The following is a 22,602-nucleotide window of genomic DNA, read 5'->3' as shown; positions in this document are numbered from 1 at the left end:
AAAGCACTAGAACAACCCTGCTTGATTAAATGCTGGACAGAGATTTAAAAAAAAAAATAAAGAATAAAAATATTGCACATTTATAAATTATGAATTTTAGTTTGTTTCACAAGTGATACCACTGTCAAGTGTCAAAAGCTGATCTGAATAAATAGGTCTTCAGCCTGGCCTTAAACCGAGGAAGGTCCATGATGGAGCATAAATCCAGAGAGTTCCAGAGTTTCGGCCCTGTCACCGTAAAGGCATGATCACCCCACTGTGTGAACCTGTATCTAGAGACCACAGGAGGTGTTGTTCAGGGAAGCGCAGGGCTCTGCTGGGCTGATGAGGGTCAGCATGTCATAAAGTGGTGCAAGGCTGTGGATGGAGCAAAAATCAAACAGTAGGATTTTTAAATGTATTCTGAACTGAACCAGGAGCCAGTGTAGAGAGTACAGGACAGGAGTGATGTGGTCATGTTAATGGGTGTTGGTGAGGAGCCAGGGAGCTTTATTGTGCACGAGTTGTAGACGATGAAGAGAGGTCTGGTTTATTCCACTGTAGGGGGCGTTGCAATAGTCCAAGCTTTAATTAATAAAGGTGTGGATTGTTTTTCCAAGGTCTTTATGGCTGAGGAATGGTTTGACTTTGGCCAACAGGCGAAGCTGAAAGAAACTTGCCCTGACCACAGAGTCTATTTGGTTATTGGGTTTGACATCACTGACTGATTGGCTGAGGTGGGTAGTCAGATGTGTGAGATCTGGAGCTGTGTTTGTTGAAATGGAGGCACCAAGGAAGATGAATTCAGTCTTTGACTCATTCAGACAGAGGAAGTTCTGTGACAGCCAGTGGTTAATGTCAAGCAGACACGTTTGGATGGACAGTGTGTCTGGAGAGTTCTGGGCAACCGGCAGATAGATTTGTAGATCGTCTGCATACAGATGGAATGAGACATTATGACGGGATATCACAGAACCTAAGGGCAGCATGTACAAGGAAAAAAGAACAAGAACAACAGAATGAAACCTTGTGGGACACCAGAGTACAGTAAGCTGGATAGGAATAGAGATCATTGATCATTACAGAGAAAGTTCTCTCTGTTAGGTATAACCTGAACCACAGCAGTACGGATCCCTGAAGACCCACCTGCTGGGCCAGGTGGGTCTTCAGGAATGGAATGGTCCATGATAACCAGCAGCACAGTCTTTTTTTAGTCCCCAAGGACAACAGGACTTCGTTCCGCACTATTAGTAGTGCTGTAGTGTACTCTGAAACCGGATTGGAATTTTTTGAATATGTGGTTTTGATCCAAAAATGACTTTAGTTGTGTGACAACAAGCTTTTTGATTAGTGGCCTGACCACAACCTGCTTAAAAACAGTTGAGACAGACCCTGACCTTAGTCGGGTGTTGATAAAAGAGAGGAGACATGGCCCTACTGTGTCAAAAACCTGTTGAAACACCCCAGATGAGACAATGTCCAGAGGACAGTTGGCAGGTCTCAGATTCTGGACAACCTCAGAGAGCTGAGAGATGATACTTGCTCAAACACATTAAAGACAGCTGGAGGGGAAGGAGGTAGTTGCATGACTAAGACACTTGCCATACTGTTGTTAATACCCTAACTGAGGCCACTTTGTCAATAAAGTAATGGAGAAACTTGTCACATTTGATTTAGACATATTTTTAAACACGTTAACAGGGGGATTTGTGGCAGACTGAATTGTACTGAACAAGACTTAGGGGCGATTACATCTAGCAGAAATTACACTTTTAAGGTATTTAGTTTCTATAACAACATTTTGATAGTGAGAAAGAATGCCCAAGGACACATGCAGCTTGGCTTTCTCCCATCTCCTTTCAGCCTCCTCAGAGCATGTGTGGTGTCATTCAACCAGGGATCTGGTTTGGCTTTGATAGACCTCAGCTTAAAGGGTGCAACAGACTCCAAAATCTCTAAACAGGTGGAACAAAATAAGGAGATACGAAAATAAATAAGAAAACTGTCATATTTTGGCATTATTTCAGCAATAAGAAAATGGGGGGCTGAAAGTTTATTTACTGAGCTGAAAATATAACTGTTTCTTACTCAGTATCTATTATCCTCCCTCCTCCCCATAGATTTAAGTGTAGATCCTGCAACAAGACCTGGCCTTCTGCACGTGTGGGGTTATTGTTTCGATACCGGCTACGGGGTCATCGTGGCATTGTGATGATGAGACCTTTTGGTCAGGCCTGTCGGGATTGTGACGATAACAAGTTTTACCTCCCGGGGTTTGAAATGGAAAATGTAGAGCATGCTTTGCTCAAGCTATTTAAAAAAATCCGGGAGAAATGCTATGGTGAGAAGGCTGACAAATTTAAGCCAAAATCTACTAAAGTGCTCACCAAACCCCATGAGACAGAACTGTGTGAAGCCTGTCTTATGGGTTTTTGCTGCCAGGCTGATAAATTTTAAAAATGTATGTGTGCATGTCTGTCTGAGAGAGATTGTTCTACTTATGTATTTTTTGTGATTCTTTCCTTAGTTTTTCAATGTTGGCTTATGTTGTTATATTGATCACTTTTATGTTAAGGATGTAATACATCCTTGGGGCCAACATGTTGTTTGTTAGTTATTTGTAATTGTTTAATTGTATTTTCTGGACATGTGTAAACTTTATTTACAGGACAATCTTTGTTTTTGAAGCACTAATTATTTCCTTAATTATGCTTAAGTATAATAAATATGTACTGTACATTTAATTAGTTTTTGTATATATAGCTAATAATCTTTATTTTATACTGCTGTGTGTTCTTTTGTTTTTATTAATCAGTGTTCCAGATATGTGTGTTCACTTTTGCATGTTGGCAAATTACCATTTTAAAAAAGTTCATTAATGCTGACCATTTATGTTCTATATTGTGAATGTTTATATATATATATAGTTTATTTCCACGTGTAAAAAGGCAGTATGTATACTTTTAATTCTAACATTTTATGTATTTGTACATAAGCAAACTGCCACATTTTCTTTTAGAGGTGCTCACACATGCAGCTAATCAGTTAGGTTATACTGAGAAGCTTATTTGATATCCAGCACATTTTTCTAACCCTCATATTTCCCATGGAAGCTGCAAGAGTGTAGTTAATATTGCACAGGATGCTTTTGTAATATATATATATATATATATATATATATATATATATATTGTAAATAGTAACACATGTAATTACAAGTGCAGATCTGAAGTTGTGTTTACCTAATTTTAGGAAAAATTTGTTCTTTTAAAAATGTCTAGCATATCCTTGAATTCAATGGGGATGCACTTTTTCTTTTTCATCTGGTTGTATTATTCTGAACTTTTACTTGCCAAATACGCCTGTTAAAGTGGCAAAAGGAGATTTTTTTTTCCCAAATGATATGCAAAGCAGTTGGGGCTTTAAATAGTTGTTAAATTTTGAATAAAGAAAAAAAAACAGACTAAAGCTATTTTTTGTTTGAGTTTAGTAATTTTTGCTCTTTATTGTCAGACTATCGAATATAGAAAACTATTCCTCTTTTTTTTTCTTTTTTTTACATTTATTAAAATTACTTAAGATTTTGAACATACATCACAACCAATAAACAAGGCCACACAATCGACCTATCAGATGGAACCACAGTGTTGTTCCTGAGCATGCGCAAAACGTTTTTTTTTTGTTTTTTTTTTCCTGGCAGCAACAACAACACAGAAGCCGGAGCAGTCCGTGTCGCCCCTTCGCTGTCAGTAGCATCTTCATGTCACCCCCTGCTCCAGTGGCAGAGAGGATGGTCCAGCGGATCAGCAGCCGGGGGTGCGAATGACAGTCTTTAGATAATGGCCCTCGATGTTTGCAAGTTTCTGAACGTACGGCTGGTGATCAAGTGAGACGACCGTGTAAGTAGAGCGGCGGAGATTTGATATTACCCTGCTGCACTGTTGGTAGTTGAAGCTAACAACGCGCTAACGTTAACAGAAGAGATATACAGAGAGGCAGCTTGCTAGCTTCGGTAACGCCAGAAATGTAGGCTTTTTTGGATGTTAACGTGTTACTCTGGCGCCGCCGCCACAAGCTGACTGGTTTCATGCCAAGACCGAGGGAAAAACGTTTTGTCGTCAGCATTTTGGACAACCTACACCTTACACCCGCCTTTCAGTTTTGGGCTAGTATTTCACTGGGACTGTCAGTGTGTTAAACAAAGAAGCTTTAACCGGGGGGCCGCATGGACAAACACATGAAGAGAGAAGTCGGTTGGTATTTGTTTTGTGCTCCATTTCATGCTGACACACTTAGGAAGATAACCACACGAGGTCTGACCTGAATTTATAGCTGATACACTGTGACCTAGCTAATTTTGGTAAAAGTCGTGCTGTAAATCATTACGCAGCTGCTACCTTGGACTCAAGTTTTATGTCTCTTTTGGCAACTTGACTTTAGCAGTTTTTAACGCCTGCATAATTATCAATACTTTGACTTAGTTGTTTGTAGTTGTTTGGACTGTCAACAGATCATTTTCTGGTCAACAGTTATGGTAACAGATGACTGCAAATTTCACCTTTTGACGTGCTTGCAGGTTGCACTGTAATGTTTAACTACATCTCTTTAAATAAATCCTTAAATCAGACCTATACACTTTTAAAACTTATAAATCTGAATCATAATAAATATTTATATGACAGAATAAAACCCTTCTAGAGCTGGAATTAATGATTGTTCTCACTACTTCTTAAAGGATTAGTCAATTATTTAATCCACAGAAAATTCATCAGCAGCTCTTTTTCATAATCTGCAGTTTTCCCAGTAGAACTGCAACAGTACTAAAAGTGCAGGCTTTCTCTGTTTTATCTCATTGTGAAATAGACATTTGTGGGTTTTTAATTGCTGCTATAACCGGACTATATAATTTTAGTCTTGATGTCCGTATTTATGAAATTATGTTGAACATTTTTTACATTTCTAAATGGCTAAACAGTCATTTCTTTCCACCCTTATCTGACAAAATAGTTAATAATTAACAGATGGTCTTAGGGAGCTATATAAAATTATCAGGATTGGTCTTTCATGGACAAGATATTCAGTCACTGGAAATTATTTGAAATTGAAATCTGAACCCAACATTTTTGCTTCACTGAGTCTGAATTTGAGTATTGCTGAGCATGCAGTAGAAAGTCAAAACATGCCATGACCTGGGCTGTTGTTAAGAGGAATCATCTTAGAAGTTCATCTGTTTACAATTCTTGATGTCATGAGTCATAAAGTTATAGTTATTGCAGTGATTAAAATGTGGAGGACCATGTGTAAGGGTTGGTCTGACATCTGCAACCCAGTGGTATAAAAGTAAGTTGATTATTTTTTTAAACATGATTCATACCTCTTTTCCTGGCTGGAGTTGAGACTTGCAGGATGACTGTCTAGTTAACAAGAAGCGAAGGACTCCTTATGGTTCAGCTCCACCTGACCAATGAATTACGTGGACGCTTAAAGATTTCACACTAGTAGATAATTGCACGGTCACTGCCAAGTGCAAACAGCAGGACTTGTAATCCCTGGAATTCCAAGGTTCCCTCATGTTCAGACTTCCTGCCCTTATTTAGTATGTGAGGCAGCAAGACTGGCGGATATATGCGGAGAGATGAAGTGAACTGGAAGTAAACCAGTGTGCACAAAACAGAGCCAAGCAGACAGACTGACCTATTAACTATAGTAGCCCCCTTCACCACAACAGCCCAAATATATACAAAAAACAAACAGAATCCAGAGCGGATCTTAAGAAACGTTTGCTATTATTCAGCATTGGTAGAAGCTTCTGTGCAGCCCCCATGTCTCATCTGTCAATGTGCATTTTCCCTGTCTGTGTCCCTGTCTGTCACCATATAGAAGGGGGAGGCAGCCAGCCACATTATTCAAATGCTGCAAAGCCCGGCCTGCCAGCGGCCAACTGTAGCCGTCCTAAAAGAGGCTCTTTGTGAAGGCCAGACAGATGGCCATAGAATGAAGACTGTAATGATACCCTCAACAGCCAAATACACACACAGACACATGCACTCATTACACACTCCACTCATTACAGGATGTTACGGTGTGTGCGTTAAAGACAGACCAAACTGTGTTTGTGAGTGAGAGAGAGAGGTGGGGAAGATGAGGAAGGAAATGAAGCAGAGCACATTGATAAAGATGGTGATTATTTACATGTGACAAGAGTGTGCTTGTTTGTTTCCCCATATCTCTCAAGTCTTTTTGCATTGTTATTACAGTCATTTTTTTGTGGTTTAAAAAAACCACACAAAAAAGAAAGGAAAAAACACTTGGAAAGAACAGAAAGTTTACAGTGGTTTTATCGCTGTTGTAGAGTGAACCCTGCTAGAGCAGTCGTAATTGTGATTCTTTAGTGTCTGAGAGGCAAAGTAGAACTGGTTTGGCTAACACTCTCCCAGGCCTTCAGTGGCAGAAAAGCTTGTAAACATTGTAACATGCAGTTTCTTCACTTGAAACAAGATCACTGGACCGTCAGTGGCCAGCTGTGGTAATATTGACCCTGCTTTTCATCAGCTGACTAACAAATCGATGATTTGAATATCATTAACCTACCCTTCTAGTCTGCTCTGTATAATTATATCTGCCTTTTTTAGCTTCTCTCCTCTGTCCCTGTGTTTTCTCCTCTATTTCCTGAAAGATTACATCCTCTCTGCAGCACATCAACTGACCGATCGATATAATGATTGACTGAGCCTCTCGCACCATATCTCTTTCTAGCTTTCTCTGTTCGTCTTTACTACCCACCAAATGTCTTATTTTTCTCTACTTCTTTTTCTAACCTTTGCAGTGTTTCTCTCCATTTGTTCTAATGCTTTCGTCCTCATGTATCCCTCTTTTGGCCATCATGTTCCTCCATTTAATCTTCTGCCTTTCTCTCCCTCTCTCTCTCTCTTATGCACAGGGAAGGAAAACGCAGAACCATGTTGCTCTAAAGCGTAACCTGTGGTGAATAGGGGGAGGAGGAAGAGGAGGAGAAGGTGAAAGAGAGGCTAGCAGACAGGGATCTGTCAGAGCTTCCAGTTGGTGGCCTCTTGCAAACTCGAAGCAATGGGCAACACGGCCACTAAGTTCCGCAAGGCCCTTGTGAGTGGTGACGAGGCTCTGGCATGGCAGCTGTATGAGGGAAACCCTCAGTTCAGGGACAGCCTGGACCCAAATGCATCATATGGAGAGCAGTACCAGCACAACACAGCCCTGCACTACGTATGCCGCCATGCCATGACACGTCTGCTCAGGTAAAACACTGGAGTTATTTAAGTTTGATTAAAGTAATTTTTGAGTCTGTGGTGTTTTGATGTTGTCAAGCAGTTATTCAATCCAGATACAAGTACAATGACTTTGTCAGATTTAAGAGATCTCAGAGAATCACAACTTTGTCCAATATCTTGTCAAAGCAAGTAAGGCAACTGTGTGCAAGATATCTAGAGGCCAGTCATAGTATGTATGCAGATTACGTTACAAGGCACGTAAAGTAGGAATCCAATGCCTTTGATTCCTCAGCAACACTTTCTCTGCACGATTAAAAACTGCAGTTTATAACCTCAAAAAAGATGAGCAACAGTTGCACAACTGCTGCAGCTCCGGTCAAGAAGCTCTAAATTAGTCTTTGCCAGAAAACTAATGCATTTTATTATAATTTTTCAAACAAAAGTTGGTGTAATTATTTTTGTCTGTTGTAACTAAATGTTACCACACAGTTCAGTAACCACACCTGGAGCTCAGGTTGTTTGCAGCACTTTGGAGTTTTGAAAAACATTACTTATATCCACCCAGCTGTTGTGGGTGCAGATGTACAATAATGGATGTAATTATGTGGTGGCGATCGGGGACTTGAGCTTTCTGAACACATCTAGCTGAAGCTCTGTCAAAGTGTAGAGTTAGTTTTCATTCCTCCAACCCTCTGGAAGAGTGAAAGCTGACGTTGCTTTCATGTGTAGAGAGGCCAGGCTTCTGTTATAGGACAGTTTCAGCATCTCGTCCTGTTCCATCAGGTCATCGCATGAATCCCTAGATTATGTGCAGGCGGATCAAGTTAATCAAATTTGAACTTCTCACCTGAAATGGATCCATGCTTTTGTTTTTATTATTGACAGTGTTAAGTTTAGCTGTAAATCAGCTGCTGTGTTGTGTGTCATAGAGCTCGTCTACCAACAAAAGCTAATAAAACTAATTGGCATATAGTCTCACATTTGAAAACTGATCTTGGAATTTTATTTACTAATATCAGATCTCCCAAATAAAATAACTTTCAAGCATAAGTACCACTCAGGACTGCAAACAGTGTTTGCTTCTGCTGGTTGAGTCAACATTTACGGAAGCCATTTTGCATTTATAAACAAAAAGCAGTGATATGGAAACATGTTACAGCGGATAAGCAAATAAGACTAAATCTCTGTAGTAGACGATCTGTCTCCATGCATTGCGATCCTCTACAAAAGGTCAAAATAGAGAAAGCCAAACCAGGGCTGGAACAGACATGCACTCTGATATAATGACACATCTCCACAGTGACTCTCTGGCCTGTGGGGAAGCAAGCTGTTCCTAGGTAGTTTTGCAGGTTAAGCCAACATCTAAATAGGAACTAGCAACTGGTTGGTTTTGGTCACAGAGCTGTGTGAGAGTCTTGTTGCAGGGAGAGACTAAAGTGTTGGGCCTGTTAAAACAATTGAGTGGTGTTCTCTTTTGGTTCTGAGGAAAGTTTTAATGAATCTAATAAAACTGTTAAAAATTGAGTCATGCAAAATTCCTTCAAATAGCAGGAAGCCTGTGTTCCCAGTTCAGGATGTGGACAAAGATTTGATCTATCGAAAGCATAAACATCCATCTGGGAAAAACAGATACAACATTTCAGAAATTCATCTCTCACTAAGAACCTCTTAATAAAGTATCTGCTCCCTTTTTAAATAGATTTTGACCCTGTGTTGAAATCTGTTTCAATGCTCGGAAGGGAAAATCCGAAAGGAAAGAAGAAGTTGAAATCTGTTTCATTATATAATAAACTAAAATTGCTAAATCACTGCAGTGTCACTGATAGCATGTTTACTGCATGGATATTGTGTAGTTAGGATTTTCTTTGCTTTTACTATTGCTTGGAAAAAGGTTCATCATGACCATCAGCAACTTTCAGCCATACAAGAAGAAAGGAGGAAAGCTAAGCCCAGCTCTGCCAAGAATTAAGGGGTCGAATTTAAAGAAAAAGAAGCAAGTAAAATACCACAGTATTTTTATTTTATTATTAATTTTTTTTGCACCTCCTGCAGAGATAATTAATCTGCTAGCCATGATCAAGACAGCTGATTCAGTGACTCAGTAGCCTTCCTCCTTTCCTCCTCCTCCACACACTCTTTTTCCATGATTACAGAGGTGGTGGGGATGTCAGAGGAAGCTGTTTGAAAAGGGGCGGGGGGGTGGGGGTAGTGACTCTGCCACTGCTTAATGTGTCTAAGTCTCAGAATATTACACTGTGAATCAATTGGTGTGCTATTTGTGTTCCTTCCTACTAACCTATAATGGACCAGAGAGGCGTGCTGAATGTGGTGCTCTGCTCCTGATAAGTATCAGAGGAAATGCTTCTTTGTTCCAGCAGTTCAGTTGGACAGAGACAAGTAGAGAGTTTTCAGACAAAATAAAGCCCAGCAGTGGACAAGCGTGGGCTGGTAAATGTCTGTTTTTTTTTCCCCCAGATTATTTATAACGCATATCTTTTTCATGCTTATTCATACTCTTCTGGTTGTCTGTGGACTTCACTGACTGGTAATCCCATGAGATGTGAAACCTGGGAAATGACATGTACACATATTACTGGAAAAATGGGTGTAGTTCAGGAAGTGTAACCTTCCTCCACAACAACTTAGTAAGCAGTCTCAGAAGTATGTAAATTGCCACTTATCTGAGTTGTTTTAAGAAGAAACTACATAGAGGACATGTCTTTTTTTTTTTCCTACTACCACTGAAGTAGCCATATGGTCTGAACTATGTTTGTGCTTTATGAGAGCAACAAAACAGATGACCCCCCCAGCCTCGTTGTCTCTAGTGATATTAGTGCCATTCATCCTGAACATGGGGCTTTGTGTGAGTATATCTGTATAGAGGTGGAGTGTATTGGGTTTTCACTAAGAGGGAATAATTAGTGATTATTGCTGTGCGAGTGAATTGGCAGTGCACTACTCATTAAGTTGCAGGGGCTTGTGTCTGTCAGGATAAGAGGGTCAAAAGGGGAAAAGCAGGGCTGCACACATTTAGAAAACATTCAGATACTAATTCACTATTGATGTTGCAGTACTGATCCAAAAGAATCAGTTTTTTATCTAAAGGTTTAGCCCTTAGATGGTTTTCAGCTAACACTGTGGTCTTTAAGATATTAAAAGCCAGATAGAAAGTGAAAAAAGGGGGGAGGGAAGCAGTATATAAAGTTGGCTCTATGTATAGAGCTCCTTAGAGTTGAAAGGTAATCAGTAAATGGAGTTTTGACAAATGGTAGAGAAAAAGTATTTGCTGAACAGAACTGCACCCACATCCTGGCTTCAAATGAAGTGAAATATCCATCAGCCACCACTGTGTGTACACAAACGCGCTAGCCAGAATATCCATTCAATTTAAGATGTTAAATAGAATTAGACTATATTCTGCCATCTTGCTTCTTTTTTCCTTAATATCAGTGTTCATTTCACTTCAAAACCTCCTGACTTATCAACATCTCCCACGCTTTATCATACACTTCTTCATATACACATTTCTCCTCCACCTTCCTCCTCCTGTCTGAACCCCTGACCTGGATTGTTCTCATTGTTTTTACATTTTATTTAATCCCTTCTTTCTTGGCTGGTTTGTATAGGTCGTTCCTGTTCAGCAAAGAGGGAAACCCAAACAAGCGAAATGTGCACAATGAGACGTGCCTCCATGTGCTGTGCCAAGGCCCACAGATCCTGCTGCTACCAGAGGGAGCGCTGTCACCGCGACTGGCCCGACCGCAAAGGGACGAACAGCGCCGTACCGACTGCCTGCAGGTACAAACACATCAGTAATTATAAATATCGTTCAGTCTACACACTGAAGTAGCGAGGCGAAACAATTAACTCACGTGAGGCCACTGCTCTTAACAAAGCTGACTTGCACATAATGATAATATGTCTATTTGTTTGTTTACCTCCCTCACCAGATGATTCTAAGCTGGACCGGGGCCAGGCTGGAGGGAGGCCAGTACGAGAAGGCTAATGTCAATGCCACAGACAACCACCACAGCACCTGTCTGCACTATGCTGCTGCTGCAGGCATGAAGAGCTGCGTGGAGGTGAGGAAAAGTCCCACATTTAAAAATGTCATTCTAAATGAGATATGCCACATTTTCTTTAGGGACGACCTGCGTATTTTATAACTGGATTCAGAGCCAGAAAAATGCATAAACCAAGGTTATAGAAACTCTTTCACCAGACATATTGCCTTTGTCTTCCACCAAGTGGCACCTTCCTCCTTGTTTTTAAAGATTTAACAGCTTTACATGTAGCAGGAACCTTCACTTCCTGAACTGAATAAAAATGAGTCCCAGCTTTTTTTTGTCTTCATCACTGTCTTTTTATATCTAGTTATTAATTAAAAAAGGAAAACTTTTCTTTCGCATATCTCCCTGGTATTCCGTTTTTTTTTTTTACTGGATAATCCGCGTCTGCTCGTCTTTGCTCTCGCCTTTCGTCCTCCGTTGTCTTTATTAGTAAATCTGTAGAAAAAATGCCCATCCTTTTTCTCATACTCTTTCTCTTCTGTTCTTCCTCCATCTAGCTGCTGATCCAGAGTGAAGCAGATCTTTTTGTGGAGGATGAGGACAAGCTGACGCCATGCGACCACGCCGAGCGCCACCACCACACCGAGCTGGCTCTCAGCCTGGAGTCGCAGATGGTTTTCTCCTCCGCCTCGGCTCAGCAGTCAAATGCAGACGCACATGGCGAAACCAGCCTGCTGCAATACAAGGAGGTGAGACCACAGTTGCGAGATCTAGGGGTTTCCTGCTGGCTGAAGTTATTTTTACTCCTTTTAGTCTCAGTTGTGTCTCTGAATCTTTCATTTCTCATGCATTGTAATGAAAGTAGTGGCGTCTTTCCAGGAAAATATAATACCATGAATGGAATAGTTTTTTATGATAATAATTTAGATGTTTATTGTTCTAATTTAATAATATTTCACCACTACATAGAGACTCTATTTGTGGTTGCAATCACTTTAATGTTCCACTGTCATAATGTCAAATAAACCAATTACTAATAAACTTGCCAATGTGTGCTACTAATATGTGAAAAAATGTGCACACATTACAATATTAGATTAAAATTAATTAGACCTAATCTTCAAAGTTTCACGGTTATAGAAGTTAATCCTCATCTTTAATAGAAGTGTGTGACGCATCAGCGTGTACTTGCAGAGGGACTAGAGAGCAAATTAGGAGCTTTTTCTTTTGTACAAGAAAAAAATGAAAAGAAGAAATAAAGGTAAACACACTCGGAGTGTTTTTAAAGATGCTGCTAGTTTTTAAGATGATTACAGTAACCAGTGAAGCCGCCTGTATTAAGGCCAACTTTGTTGCCAGTATTTGAAAGTAGTTGTGCTTTATCATATTCCTCCAGTATGGGGTTTATTTTTGCTGACTTTAGCTAAGGGGTGTTTGCCGATACACTGACTTCAATAGCGGCTGGTTTAAGCTTAAGTTGTGTGTGCGTCTTGATGTTTGCATTAGCGTTTGCTGTTCTCATATGGTCACCATTTTGTCAACAAGCTTACCTCTTCTTGTCTTGTTATAGGTCACAGCTTAGTGGTTCTTACACGTATGGTAATAAGTGTATACACACGCACACCTTGCTTCCTGTTCTTCAGACTCGTCTTTGCGAGGGGAGCAGCACTGTAGCTGCAGCCGCTTCCAACCGATAGCAGTTTGATCTTCCTTCCTGCAGCCAAATCCATGCTAATGCATAATCTCTCTATCCCACTGCACCCCCTGCCCCAACCCCATCCACCCACCCCCTGCTCCACAGTTTTGTTTCATATGATAATTTTCGCCTCCTTAAATATATCACAATCTAATACCTATAATAATTCTTGTTTATAACAAAGCTTTCTTTCGTTTTCTTTTTTTTTTTTTTTCCAGTCTTAAATTGTAATTTCCTCACCCTGTTTGACCCTGTTTTTCTTTGCCCTGTTTTGTCCTCTCCTTCATTCTGTTTTGTCCCTGATGTTTATCTCTCTCTGTCCTTTCAGCCTTATGAGGGCCTGAAGCTTCAGGATCTGCGCAGGTTGAAGGACATGCTGATCGTAGAGACAGCAGACATGCTGCAAGCCCCCCTCTTCACTGCTGAGGCCCTGCTTCGGGCGCATGGTGGGTGTTTATCTATCAGCAATAGATAACATTCTTTCATAACCTTTATGTGTTTATTTTTTTTTATATTTATTTATTTTATTTTTTTTAGAAAGAAAATGTTTGCAGTCTTTAAAGTAGTTCCTCACACTTCTAATTCCATTTATAATCACATGTATAATTTATTCTTCCTGTAAGACTGGGACAGAGAAAAGCTCCTGGAAGCTTGGATGTCAGACGCTGAAGGCTGCTGCCAGCGCTCCGGTGTCGCCATGCCAACCCCACCGCCCAGTGGCTACAATGCTTGGGACACCTTGCCATCTCCCCGCACTCCCAGGACCCCACGCTCCCCCCTAACACTCACCCTTACCTCCCCCACTGACAGCTGCCACACACCTGGAGAGGAGGGCCTGGCAACGGTGATTAGTGGTGCAATGATTCAAAACAAGTTTTGATTTTAGAATACTGAACAAGAAATAAAAGAAGAGAAGAATTGTCAGTTAAACTACTTGTCTGCAGGATAACCTATGTATTGATCAGCTGTCCTGGTCTTACTGCTGGAGAGGCTGAGTTGAGTTTGTGTCTGTCTGTTGTCTGGCAGCAAGTTAATGTCTAATCCTCCTAGAACAAAGAGGGCCATAGGCCATCTCACCAGCAGTAATTCTTTGTGCTCTTTGTACTTCTACATAATCATAAGGTCCACTTACTGGTCTTGAGCATGGTTCAAATGCAATCTCAATGCATCTCTCATGCCTGCATGGAAACTCTGGCTGAAGTTTAACTTTTAAAAAAAAGTTAAGGCCTTAATTTTTAGGACAAAATTTACACAGACTAAAGTTAAGGATATCTTAACTTTAAAGGTTTGACAAGATCGTATCTTCATAGTAGTGATTAAATAACTGGCAGTTTAACTTTATTAGTAATATATATCTTCAAATATTAGAATGAATTTAATTTAGCTCCCATCAGCACTATTTAAGAAAAGCTTGACTATCAAAGGTTTCACAACAGAATATTTTATAGACGTTGATTTTATTATCTCTTCCCAGTGAAAGTCTTGGGAGTGTGTCGATGTGATTTTGTTTGTTTTTTTTCCCCCTTTTTTGTTTCCTGCAGTGTGGAATCTGTCTCTGCTCCATCTCAGTCTTTGAGGACCCAGTTGACATGTCATGCGGCCACGAGTTCTGCAGATCCTGCTGGGAGGGGTAGGGACAAGACTTGGTTGATATGTTCTTTTGTGTGTTGAATCAGGTCTGTTTCACTTTTCCCGTGTGTGCATGTTTCTCAGGTTCCTCAATGTTAAGATTCAGGAGGGCGATGCTCACAATATCTTTTGCCCAGCTTATGAGTGTTATCAGCTGGTGCCCGTGCATGTAATAGAGAGTGTGGTTTCCAAAGAGATGGACCAGCGATATCTACAGTTTGATATCAAGGTACAAACACAACATGCACAGTATTGTGTGTACACCTTCACATCAGAAGTAGAATTTTAGTAGTTTGTTTTGTTTTGTTTTTTTTGCGTTATTCTGCTGCTTTTTAATATTTTTGTGATTTCTCTCTTTCTTTCCCATCTCTCTGACTTCCCTTAAATTTCAGGCATTCGTGGAGAACAATCCAGCCATCCGCTGGTGTCCTGCGGCTCGTTGTGAGCGGGCAGTGAGGCTTACCCGGCCAGGCCCTGGGGACAACGACCCTCACAACTTCCCCTTGTTGCCCTCCCCAGCTGTCGACTGTGGCAAAGGTCACCTCTTCTGCTGGTAAATGTCATTATTTATTCACATCACAAAATAATTTCTATATTTTTTATTGATGTTATTCAGTGAGGCTAGACACAAATTTCTCCTGTCCAAGTGTACAATGGTATAGTATTCCAGCCTGCTTTCTGTGCTCATGATCCCCTTTCTACTTGTGTCTTTAAAAATGATGGTTGTTTTATTTTACGGTGCTGCATCATCCTTTGCATATAATGCATCTGGTTGTCTGTTGATCATTCTCCCTGTCTGCAGGGAGTGCCTTGGTGAGGCCCATGAACCATGTGACTGTCAGATGTGGAGGAACTGGCTCCAGAAAGTCACAGAGATGAAGCCTGAGGAGTGTAAGCCTATGCTTGTTTTGTTAGTGTTTCCAGGAATTTTCAGCAGTAACAGGGATCACTTTAGCTGCACTGTTATAATCTGGCACCACAACAAGTCTGTTCATAGCAGCTGTTAGGACTGTCTGCCAGAAAGTCTCTAATATATTTATATGTATGCTGGAGTGTATCTTATGGGCAGGTGCACTACAGCAGAGATGCTGCTAATGTGTGTTTTCCACAGTGGCGGGTGTGAGTGAGGCCTATGAGGATGCTGCTAACTGTCTGTGGCTGTTGACCAACTCCAAACCATGTGCCAACTGCAAGTCGCCCATTCAGAAGAATGAGGGCTGCAACCATATGCAGTGTGCCAAGGTTCACACCAATCTCCCTTTCTGTTGTGTCTCATCATTCATCAACATAATGATAAAATTATGGTCATTACATAATCATATTTGTTTAATTAATTTCAAAATGATGAAATAATCTCTCTGTCTCTCTCTCTCTGTGTAAAGTGTAAATATGACTTTTGTTGGATCTGTCTGGAGGAGTGGAAGAAACACAGCTCATCCACAGGAGGCTACTATCGCTGTACTCGCTATGAGGTCATCCAGCAGCTAGAAGAGCAGTCCAAAGAGATGACTGTAGAGGTATAAACACTTGCACTTTTACAAACGACATGCTACCATCTCTGTGTACTCAGATGATCAAATGAAATCTCTCACTGGCATAAAATGTCAAGACCTACTTCATCATGTGTAGCATAACACACTATTAAAACTTATGTTCAGTTCCCTACAACGTTCAATGTTTCTTACTCTAATGCATGCACCAAACCTTTTGAATGACGTGGAGTCTCGTTTTATTGCAGGCAGAAAAGAAGCACAAAAGTTTTCAGGAGCTGGACCGCTTCATGCACTACTACACTCGCTTCAAAAACCATGAACACAGTTACAAGGTATTAACTCACATTTATAATGAGGCGTAAACATTCATAACTGCCTGTGTGCTTCACACTTACATTGCACTTTGATGGTTGTTAAACACAAGTTGTATGTTTGTGTTAGCTGGAGCAGAAGCTGCTAAAAACAGCGAAAGAGAAGATGGAGCAGCTGAGCAGAGCCTTCATTAGCCGTAGGTGTATTAGACATCCTAAAACGTTAGTGTTACCCACATTAAAACGCTGGATAGTGAAAAGTGATCACGTTTCTGCACAGGTGAGGGCACTCCTCCAGACACACGTTTTATCGAGGATGGTGTGACCGAGCTGCTGAAGACGCGCCGCGTGTTGAAGTGCTCTTACCCTTACGGTTTCTTCCTGCAGCAAGGCAGCACACAGAAAGAGATATTTGAGCTCATGCAGGTAATCTGACAACCCCCTCCAGTGAATTCTACAGCCTGCTGCTGTCATTAAATGCTGCGCTGTTTAATACACAGAAATTGCTGTCGGTTGGTTGTTTGGCTTTAGCTCTCACACTTTGAGGGTGAATCATTTGGAGGAAACAAATTACTTGAACAGTGGGGCTTTTTTATTCATTTATTTCAAGATGAATTTTCTTGAAACATCTTGGGTGGTTCAAACATTAAAAAAAATCCTTTATTATCTTGAGATTTAACCTGAAATGTGAAATGTTGGTTGTGAGGCTTTAATATTTCTGTTAATAAGTAAAAAAAAAAAAAAAAATTGGTTAATATTAATACAAATTATACCTCACATTTTTCAACAATTGTTTTATGTACAGTTTGAGTAGAAAGTCATTTGTCTCGTCTTTATGTCTCAGACCGACCTGGAGATGGTGGTGGAGGATCTGGCTCAGAAGGTCAACCGGCCATACCTGAGGACACCATGCCATAAGATAATCAGTGCGGCACGACTAGTGCAGCAAAAGAGACAGGAGTTCCTGGCATCAGTGGCCCGTGGCGTTGCTCCCAATGATTCTCCCGAACCTCTCCGCAGGAAGTAAACAGAAACGCTCTTATAAGTGGTCTTAGTTTATTTTGTTTATTTTTTTCTTTAAAATAGACAATGACAGAAATGTGGACCACTGCTCACTGTGGAGGGAAAAAACCCAACAACCTAACTCTCTGTTAATTTGTGTTTCAGTTACCCTGGAGGATCATGGGATTGGGAATACCTTGGCTTCGCCTCCCCTGAGGTAAACAAAGAAGCTGCTTATGTCACTGTGAAACACTAACGTATATGTTCTGCCAACCTTTCAGCTCATGCTTCCTAAACCTGCGCTTAGTGACCTGCTTGTGTGTGAGATCTTGTTGATGCATGAGTGTGGCGGCTGCTGACATAGTTTGCTTATGTGTGTTAAGATGGGAAGCCGTCACTCTGTACTGGGAGCAGGAGATCAGAGAGACAGACAGTCACAGGTAATGCTCCATGCTGTCCTGGCATATTGTGCAAACGCATGAGCAAGATTCAGTTTTTTTGTGTTTAAAACCCTTAACCCAGCTCAATATAAATTGTCTTACAAGAAAACTGCCGTGGTTTGGTTTGGCAATGACCTAACTTAAACGCCTCTCTTCAGGATTATGCTGATATCCAGTACCGTCGGAGACACAGACCACGGCGCAGAGGAGACATGCTGAGTCTGCATAACCTCAGAAGCAGCAGCAACACACCAGAGATCAGCAGGAGGAGTGACAACACAGGTCTAGCAGAAATTTTAACTTGTATAAAAACTCTTTAAAACTCTTTTAAAGTCAAATTCTTGTCTAGTTATTAAAAGCACACATCTGATGTTTTCCATGGTTTCTGCTAATCCTTAAAATGTTTAGCATGTTAGCAGCTATTACAATTTAATAATTAATTTTGGTCACGTTTTAGTGTTAAGTTTTGTAAAAGTTCAGTCTGTATTTTTGGCTGAGTTTCTGTAAAGTTGGTCTTAAATTTACTTCTGAATGGCATTTAAAAAAGTCACGAATGCTGCAGAAACCCTATTTCTTTAGCAGTGTTTTTGCACAAGCAAAAGAATCCTAATCTGGCTTCATTTCTTGCCTTTATTAATAACTTTGAGCTGTCACTGCACCAGACAACCAGCAAATGGGATTTTAGTTTATTGCTCCATCAATCTGGTTCGATCGAAACAGCCAGATCACTGGAATCAATTTATAGTCGAACCACACAGAGCAGCTCTTGTTTTACTGTGATCTTTTCTGTTCCAGATGGCACAGAAAGAAGCGAGGGTCACAGGAGAGCATTGGGCTCTCTTGATGAAGATGATCCTAACATCCTTCTAGCGATTCAGCTGTCACTCCAGGAGTCCCGCAGAGAGCGAGGCCTGGAGGGAGGGGTGGAAGTGGAGCATGGGCTGGACAGAGGCCATGAGAGGAGGTCGGGTCCAGCAGGAGAGCTGGCTGATGTTGCTTTGCACTCTCACAACACAGAGGGTCCTCCAACAGCCAGAGGCTCATCCTTCTCTACTTCTCTCCTGGATCCTCCTCGTCCCCCAAACAGGACAGACTCCACCTCTCAGCCATCCATATCTAACTCCATCTCCCTCCCTCCCCCTCCTCCTTCCCTCAGCACAGAGCTGCTGGAGCTGGGAGACAGCCTTATGAAACTGGGGAACATAACCACTCCGTATGACCTGGACACACACACACAGGAGCAGCTCTGCTCACACCACACATACAACCACAGTGCACTGACTGCTCCCTACACCACTGAACCTGCCTACAGCGACTGCAGCCATAGACGAGATCAGAATGCACCAATGCCTCAGTATGTGTTCGATCATATCACCATCACAGATCCTTGTTATGACAGCAAAGAGCAGAATTACTGCCTCGTACCTTCTCATTTAGCTGGGGTTGAACACACTGCCTCCTGTGCACTTGAACACACCGAAAACCCCACACATCCTAGTTCGTATAACCGAGAACATACAAGTACATATGACAACACTGCAAAACCAGAAAGCTCTTACCACCCCTGCCCTGAGCGCAGTAGCTCCTACACTACAGAGCGGCCTACCACATATGCTCTTGAACAACCATCTAGGTCAGAATCCCAACCGCCTGTCCAGTTGTGCCTGCCATCTCCAGAGCTTGAGCCGGAGCTGCTGCTTTCACCGGTGATTCCCCCCGGAGGCCCTTTCACCCCCAGTGATCCTCAGAGTCTGGAGGCTCTGGATCCCACAGCCAGTGCTCAGCTGCTGGACAACATCATGGCCTGGTTTAACAGCAACATAAACCCCCAGAACAACCCCCAGAGCCTGGCTCTTATCCCCTCCCCACCCACCACGGAAACGGACTCCTCCCCTGACACACACACTGAGGGTGAAACTTCCAGGCATGAGACCCCCACCCCAGTCTGGCAGCCCCAGGAGGGTGAGCTAGAAGGGGACCAAGGAGAGGCAAATCGGCAAGCATTAGGTGCTGCAGGTGTGGAGGGCCCCAAGACATCGAGGCCTAGCTCTCTGGAGCTGGAAAAAAGAGACACTGGAGAAGTAGGTGTGGAGGCAGGGTGTGTGGCTGACCTGTCGCTGGACGAAGTGCGCGCACACCCATCCTCACGCTCCCTACATGGAAACAGTCCAGCACACACTGCCCCAGCCACAGAGAGAGACTTGGACCCTGTCCTTCAGTTAGAGGGGAACAGGTCACCTGAGGAGTGGGAGGAACAAGAACACTTAGTGTGAAGCAACAGAACAATGTAGAGAAAAGTTTGAGCCGGAAGATTAGTTAAGTAAATCAAAGAAAGTGTGTCTGAGGCTCAAGTGTTTACTGTATGTACCATACTGTATCTAGAGAGGACAGACAGCTCTGCAGACTTGGTCTGGTAAAGATGATGTCACATGCAGTTGAATTATTTTTAAGTGCATTTTGTCTGCTGTGACGACAGACAACTTTTTCTTTAAAAAAAAAAAAAAAAGGGTATTTAAAACAGAGTTCCTCAAAAGAAAGCTACTGATATCATCATACATAAAATGCTCCAATGTTTTGTTTTCTTATTTATTCCCCTGCCTCCTGTATTTTATCTCCTCAGTTTGTTCAGGGTGAAGTTTTGGTGCTGATATCCAAACTTGCCTCATATAACAACACACTGACCCAACCACAAGCCTGTTCAGAGCTCCAAGAGCCAAACAAGACGACAGCTGTATACTTGGAGCCTGTTTTAGCGTGCTGTACAATCAGAGGGCCTGATTCAGATTTTTGGACCTTCATGCACACTGTGCCTGTTTTGTTAGTGCCAACAAAGTGTGGATTGCTCCTTTCAGTAAGAAAAATGACACACCTGCTTGTGGCGTAAACATCACACTGTTACAACGTACTGTAATGACTGTTTAAGGCGTTGTTTAAGATCTCGGCCCTCTGCCCAGGAAGGTCTCATCTACAGAGCAGTTTGTGAGAAGTGTGCGTGCTAGTTTTAAGGTGGGTTTGAACTGTGTGTTTGCTGCTCATTGCATTACCTGCTGCACATTACTAAATGCTCCTGGATCATCAGAGGTGAGCATCTGTTGTACGGTATTTGACTCACGATGGCTCATAAATTTGTTTCTATGTCCAAAACTCCAAAATTGTCACCAAATTTCACAAAACACACAACATGAAAACAGCTGAATAAGTAAATTCATTGTACAAGGTTATCAGAAAATAACTTTTATATCTACAATTAGTTTTATTTCACATAAATTTGCCTAAAAAATTATTTAGCGCATTTATTTATTAAATTGTGAAGAAGTTTTGAGAAAAATGTCAATTTGCCAAAAATCTTTGACAAAAGCAGCAGTTTTTTGATTGAGGAAAAATACTGTTGATCTTATTTATTCTTCTGTATGTCCATTATTCAGCCTCAGCTTGTATCAAATGTCTGAATTCATGTTGTGTGTTGAGACATTGGCTGTTTGGACCAAGAGTTTTGCACTCTGAGCCAAGGCAGCCATCATAAATACTCAAAATTAATTAAATCGTGGTTAACTACAGCATATCATATCTGTTCCACTATTGATGGTTGGTACAGTGTGCCGGGACTTGGGTTGGGTTTTTACTGTCATTTATCTTTTATATTTTTCTTTATATTTTCCTCATAGAGATTACCTTTCTTGTAGTTAAGACCAGAGTCATCGGGTCTGTGTGCCTTTTTGTTTTAATCATTTTGTTGATATTTATTCTAGCAATTCATTTTTAATCATACTAAACAAAGTCGCTATTGAGATGTAATGGAGAGTACGCCACTTTAATTCACATGATTTGTGATTAAATGACTGATTTATTTCACTTTAAATAAGCCCCACAGTAAATGCACATGTGGCTATTTAGTCTGAAGCTGCTTTGAGGCTGAAAGTTTTACACTAATGAACGGCCATTCATCTGAATGTTCAAATCTAGCTGAGCTTTGATTTCATGAGGCAGGTGACAACCAGCTTATCATTCAGCCTCCGGTTTTAAATCTTTAGGCCTAGGTAAAATGTTTACAGCGGAATTAAACACTGCCTGCTGTGATGAGAAATGGTTTGGTGCTTTGGCCTGTGAAATGAGAATAATTGAGTGTTTTAATCAAGCTTTTAATGGCATTGTGTATAAGAACAACTGAAGTATCTCCCTCTAGTAGACATGTCACAGTTGAAGGTTCAACCTTGCTTAACCTGAGATTTGAATTGATGAACTCTAAAATTAACCATTTCATTTATGAAGAATTGAATGGTGAAGGTGCTGAACAGGTTGTACGTACCTACTGTAACATTTCATAAAAGCCTACTGAGATGTGAGGGTGGCTGGTGTTGCCTGTAATATTTTGAATTCATTCCCAGAGACATGCAATGATTTACAGGACTACACATTTATTTTCATTTACATTGTGCGACCATGAAAGCATTGAATCTTTAATATATCTTTTGCATAATCATGCTGATACTGTGCTGCAGTAATCCAGTGCTAGCAGGAAACACTCATGCAGGAATGATAGTTTTATTATTTTCCTTTGGAAGTAAATTGATGGTGTGAATGAATGGTTCTGGGCCATTTTGTGTTCCATATATTCTATCAATAACTTTATGCTCCTTCAACCAACAACTTCTTAATTTTAAAAAATGAAATTGCACTCTCATAAATTATACTTGATACATTCCCTGCTAGTCTCAAGAAAGGTTTGATGTGTGGCCAGATCTATGAATGAAAGTATCAGTGCAAAGTTTACTCTCAATAAAAGGAACTGAAAGTG

The 22,602-nt window shown here is 41.1% G+C and overlaps 2 protein-coding genes and 1 long non-coding RNA gene across 5 annotated transcripts in view; 2 read left to right on the top strand and 1 right to left on the bottom strand.

Moving 5' to 3' along the window:
• The window catches only part of LOC121656335 (receptor-transporting protein 3-like), a 7,221-nt gene extending 4,067 nt beyond the window's left edge, over nt 1-3,154 (top strand). The window contains exons 3-4 of the mRNA XM_042011411.1: nt 2,100-2,489; nt 2,582-3,154. Coding sequence (XP_041867345.1) covers nt 2,100-2,436 — 337 coding nt within the window. The 3' untranslated portion in view covers nt 2,437-2,489; nt 2,582-3,154. The remainder of the gene's footprint in view (nt 1-2,099; nt 2,490-2,581) is intronic.
• The window catches only part of LOC121656338, a 15,442-nt gene extending 6,828 nt beyond the window's left edge, over nt 1-8,614 (bottom strand). Inside the window, exons 1-2 of the long non-coding RNA XR_006013389.1 lie at nt 8,601-8,614; nt 7,242-7,248 (exon numbers count right to left, since the gene is read on the bottom strand). This is a non-coding gene — a long non-coding RNA (uncharacterized LOC121656338). The remainder of the gene's footprint in view (nt 1-7,241; nt 7,249-8,600) is intronic.
• On the top strand, nt 3,670-22,602 carry LOC121656333 (ankyrin repeat and IBR domain-containing protein 1-like). 3 transcript variants are annotated; one of them, XM_042011407.1, is made up of 21 exons: nt 3,670-3,878; nt 6,920-7,253; nt 10,853-11,024; nt 11,177-11,308; nt 11,794-11,985; nt 13,261-13,378; nt 13,556-13,776; nt 14,474-14,562; nt 14,646-14,790; nt 14,954-15,114; nt 15,364-15,452; nt 15,673-15,803; nt 15,944-16,078; nt 16,300-16,386; nt 16,496-16,562; nt 16,646-16,791; nt 17,210-17,388; nt 17,533-17,584; nt 17,751-17,807; nt 17,966-18,089; nt 18,603-22,602. In XM_042011407.1, the coding sequence occupies exons 2-21, from the start codon at nt 7,066-7,068 to the stop codon at nt 20,078-20,080; spliced, it is 3,963 nt and encodes a 1,320-aa protein (XP_041867341.1). In that variant the 5' UTR covers nt 3,670-3,878; nt 6,920-7,065; the 3' UTR covers nt 20,081-22,602. The 3 variants fall into 3 exon arrangements, with proteins under 3 accessions (XP_041867341.1, XP_041867343.1, XP_041867342.1); XM_042011408.1 differs by lacking the exon at nt 3,670-3,878 and adding an exon at nt 4,110-4,232; XM_042011409.1 differs by lacking the exon at nt 17,751-17,807.

This window comes from Melanotaenia boesemani, chromosome 17 (genome assembly GCF_017639745.1).
Source record: "Melanotaenia boesemani isolate fMelBoe1 chromosome 17, fMelBoe1.pri, whole genome shotgun sequence".
Taxonomy (NCBI): Eukaryota; Metazoa; Chordata; class Actinopteri; order Atheriniformes; family Melanotaeniidae; genus Melanotaenia; species Melanotaenia boesemani.
Note: the sequence above shows the minus strand (reverse complement) of the source record. Positions and strands in the feature narration are given on the sequence as shown.

Coding starts and splice junctions, on each gene's coding strand:
- LOC121656333 (XM_042011407.1), top strand. CDS start 7,066: ATGGGCAACACGGCCACTAAGTTCCGCAAGGCCCTTGTGAGTGGTGAC. Junction 16,792..17,209: donor AGATATTTGAGCTCATGCAG/GTAATCTGACAA, acceptor TTTATGTCTCAG/ACCGACCTGGAGATGGTGGT. Junction 17,585..17,750: donor TTGGCTTCGCCTCCCCTGAG/GTAAACAAAGAA, acceptor ATGTGTGTTAAG/ATGGGAAGCCGTCACTCTGT.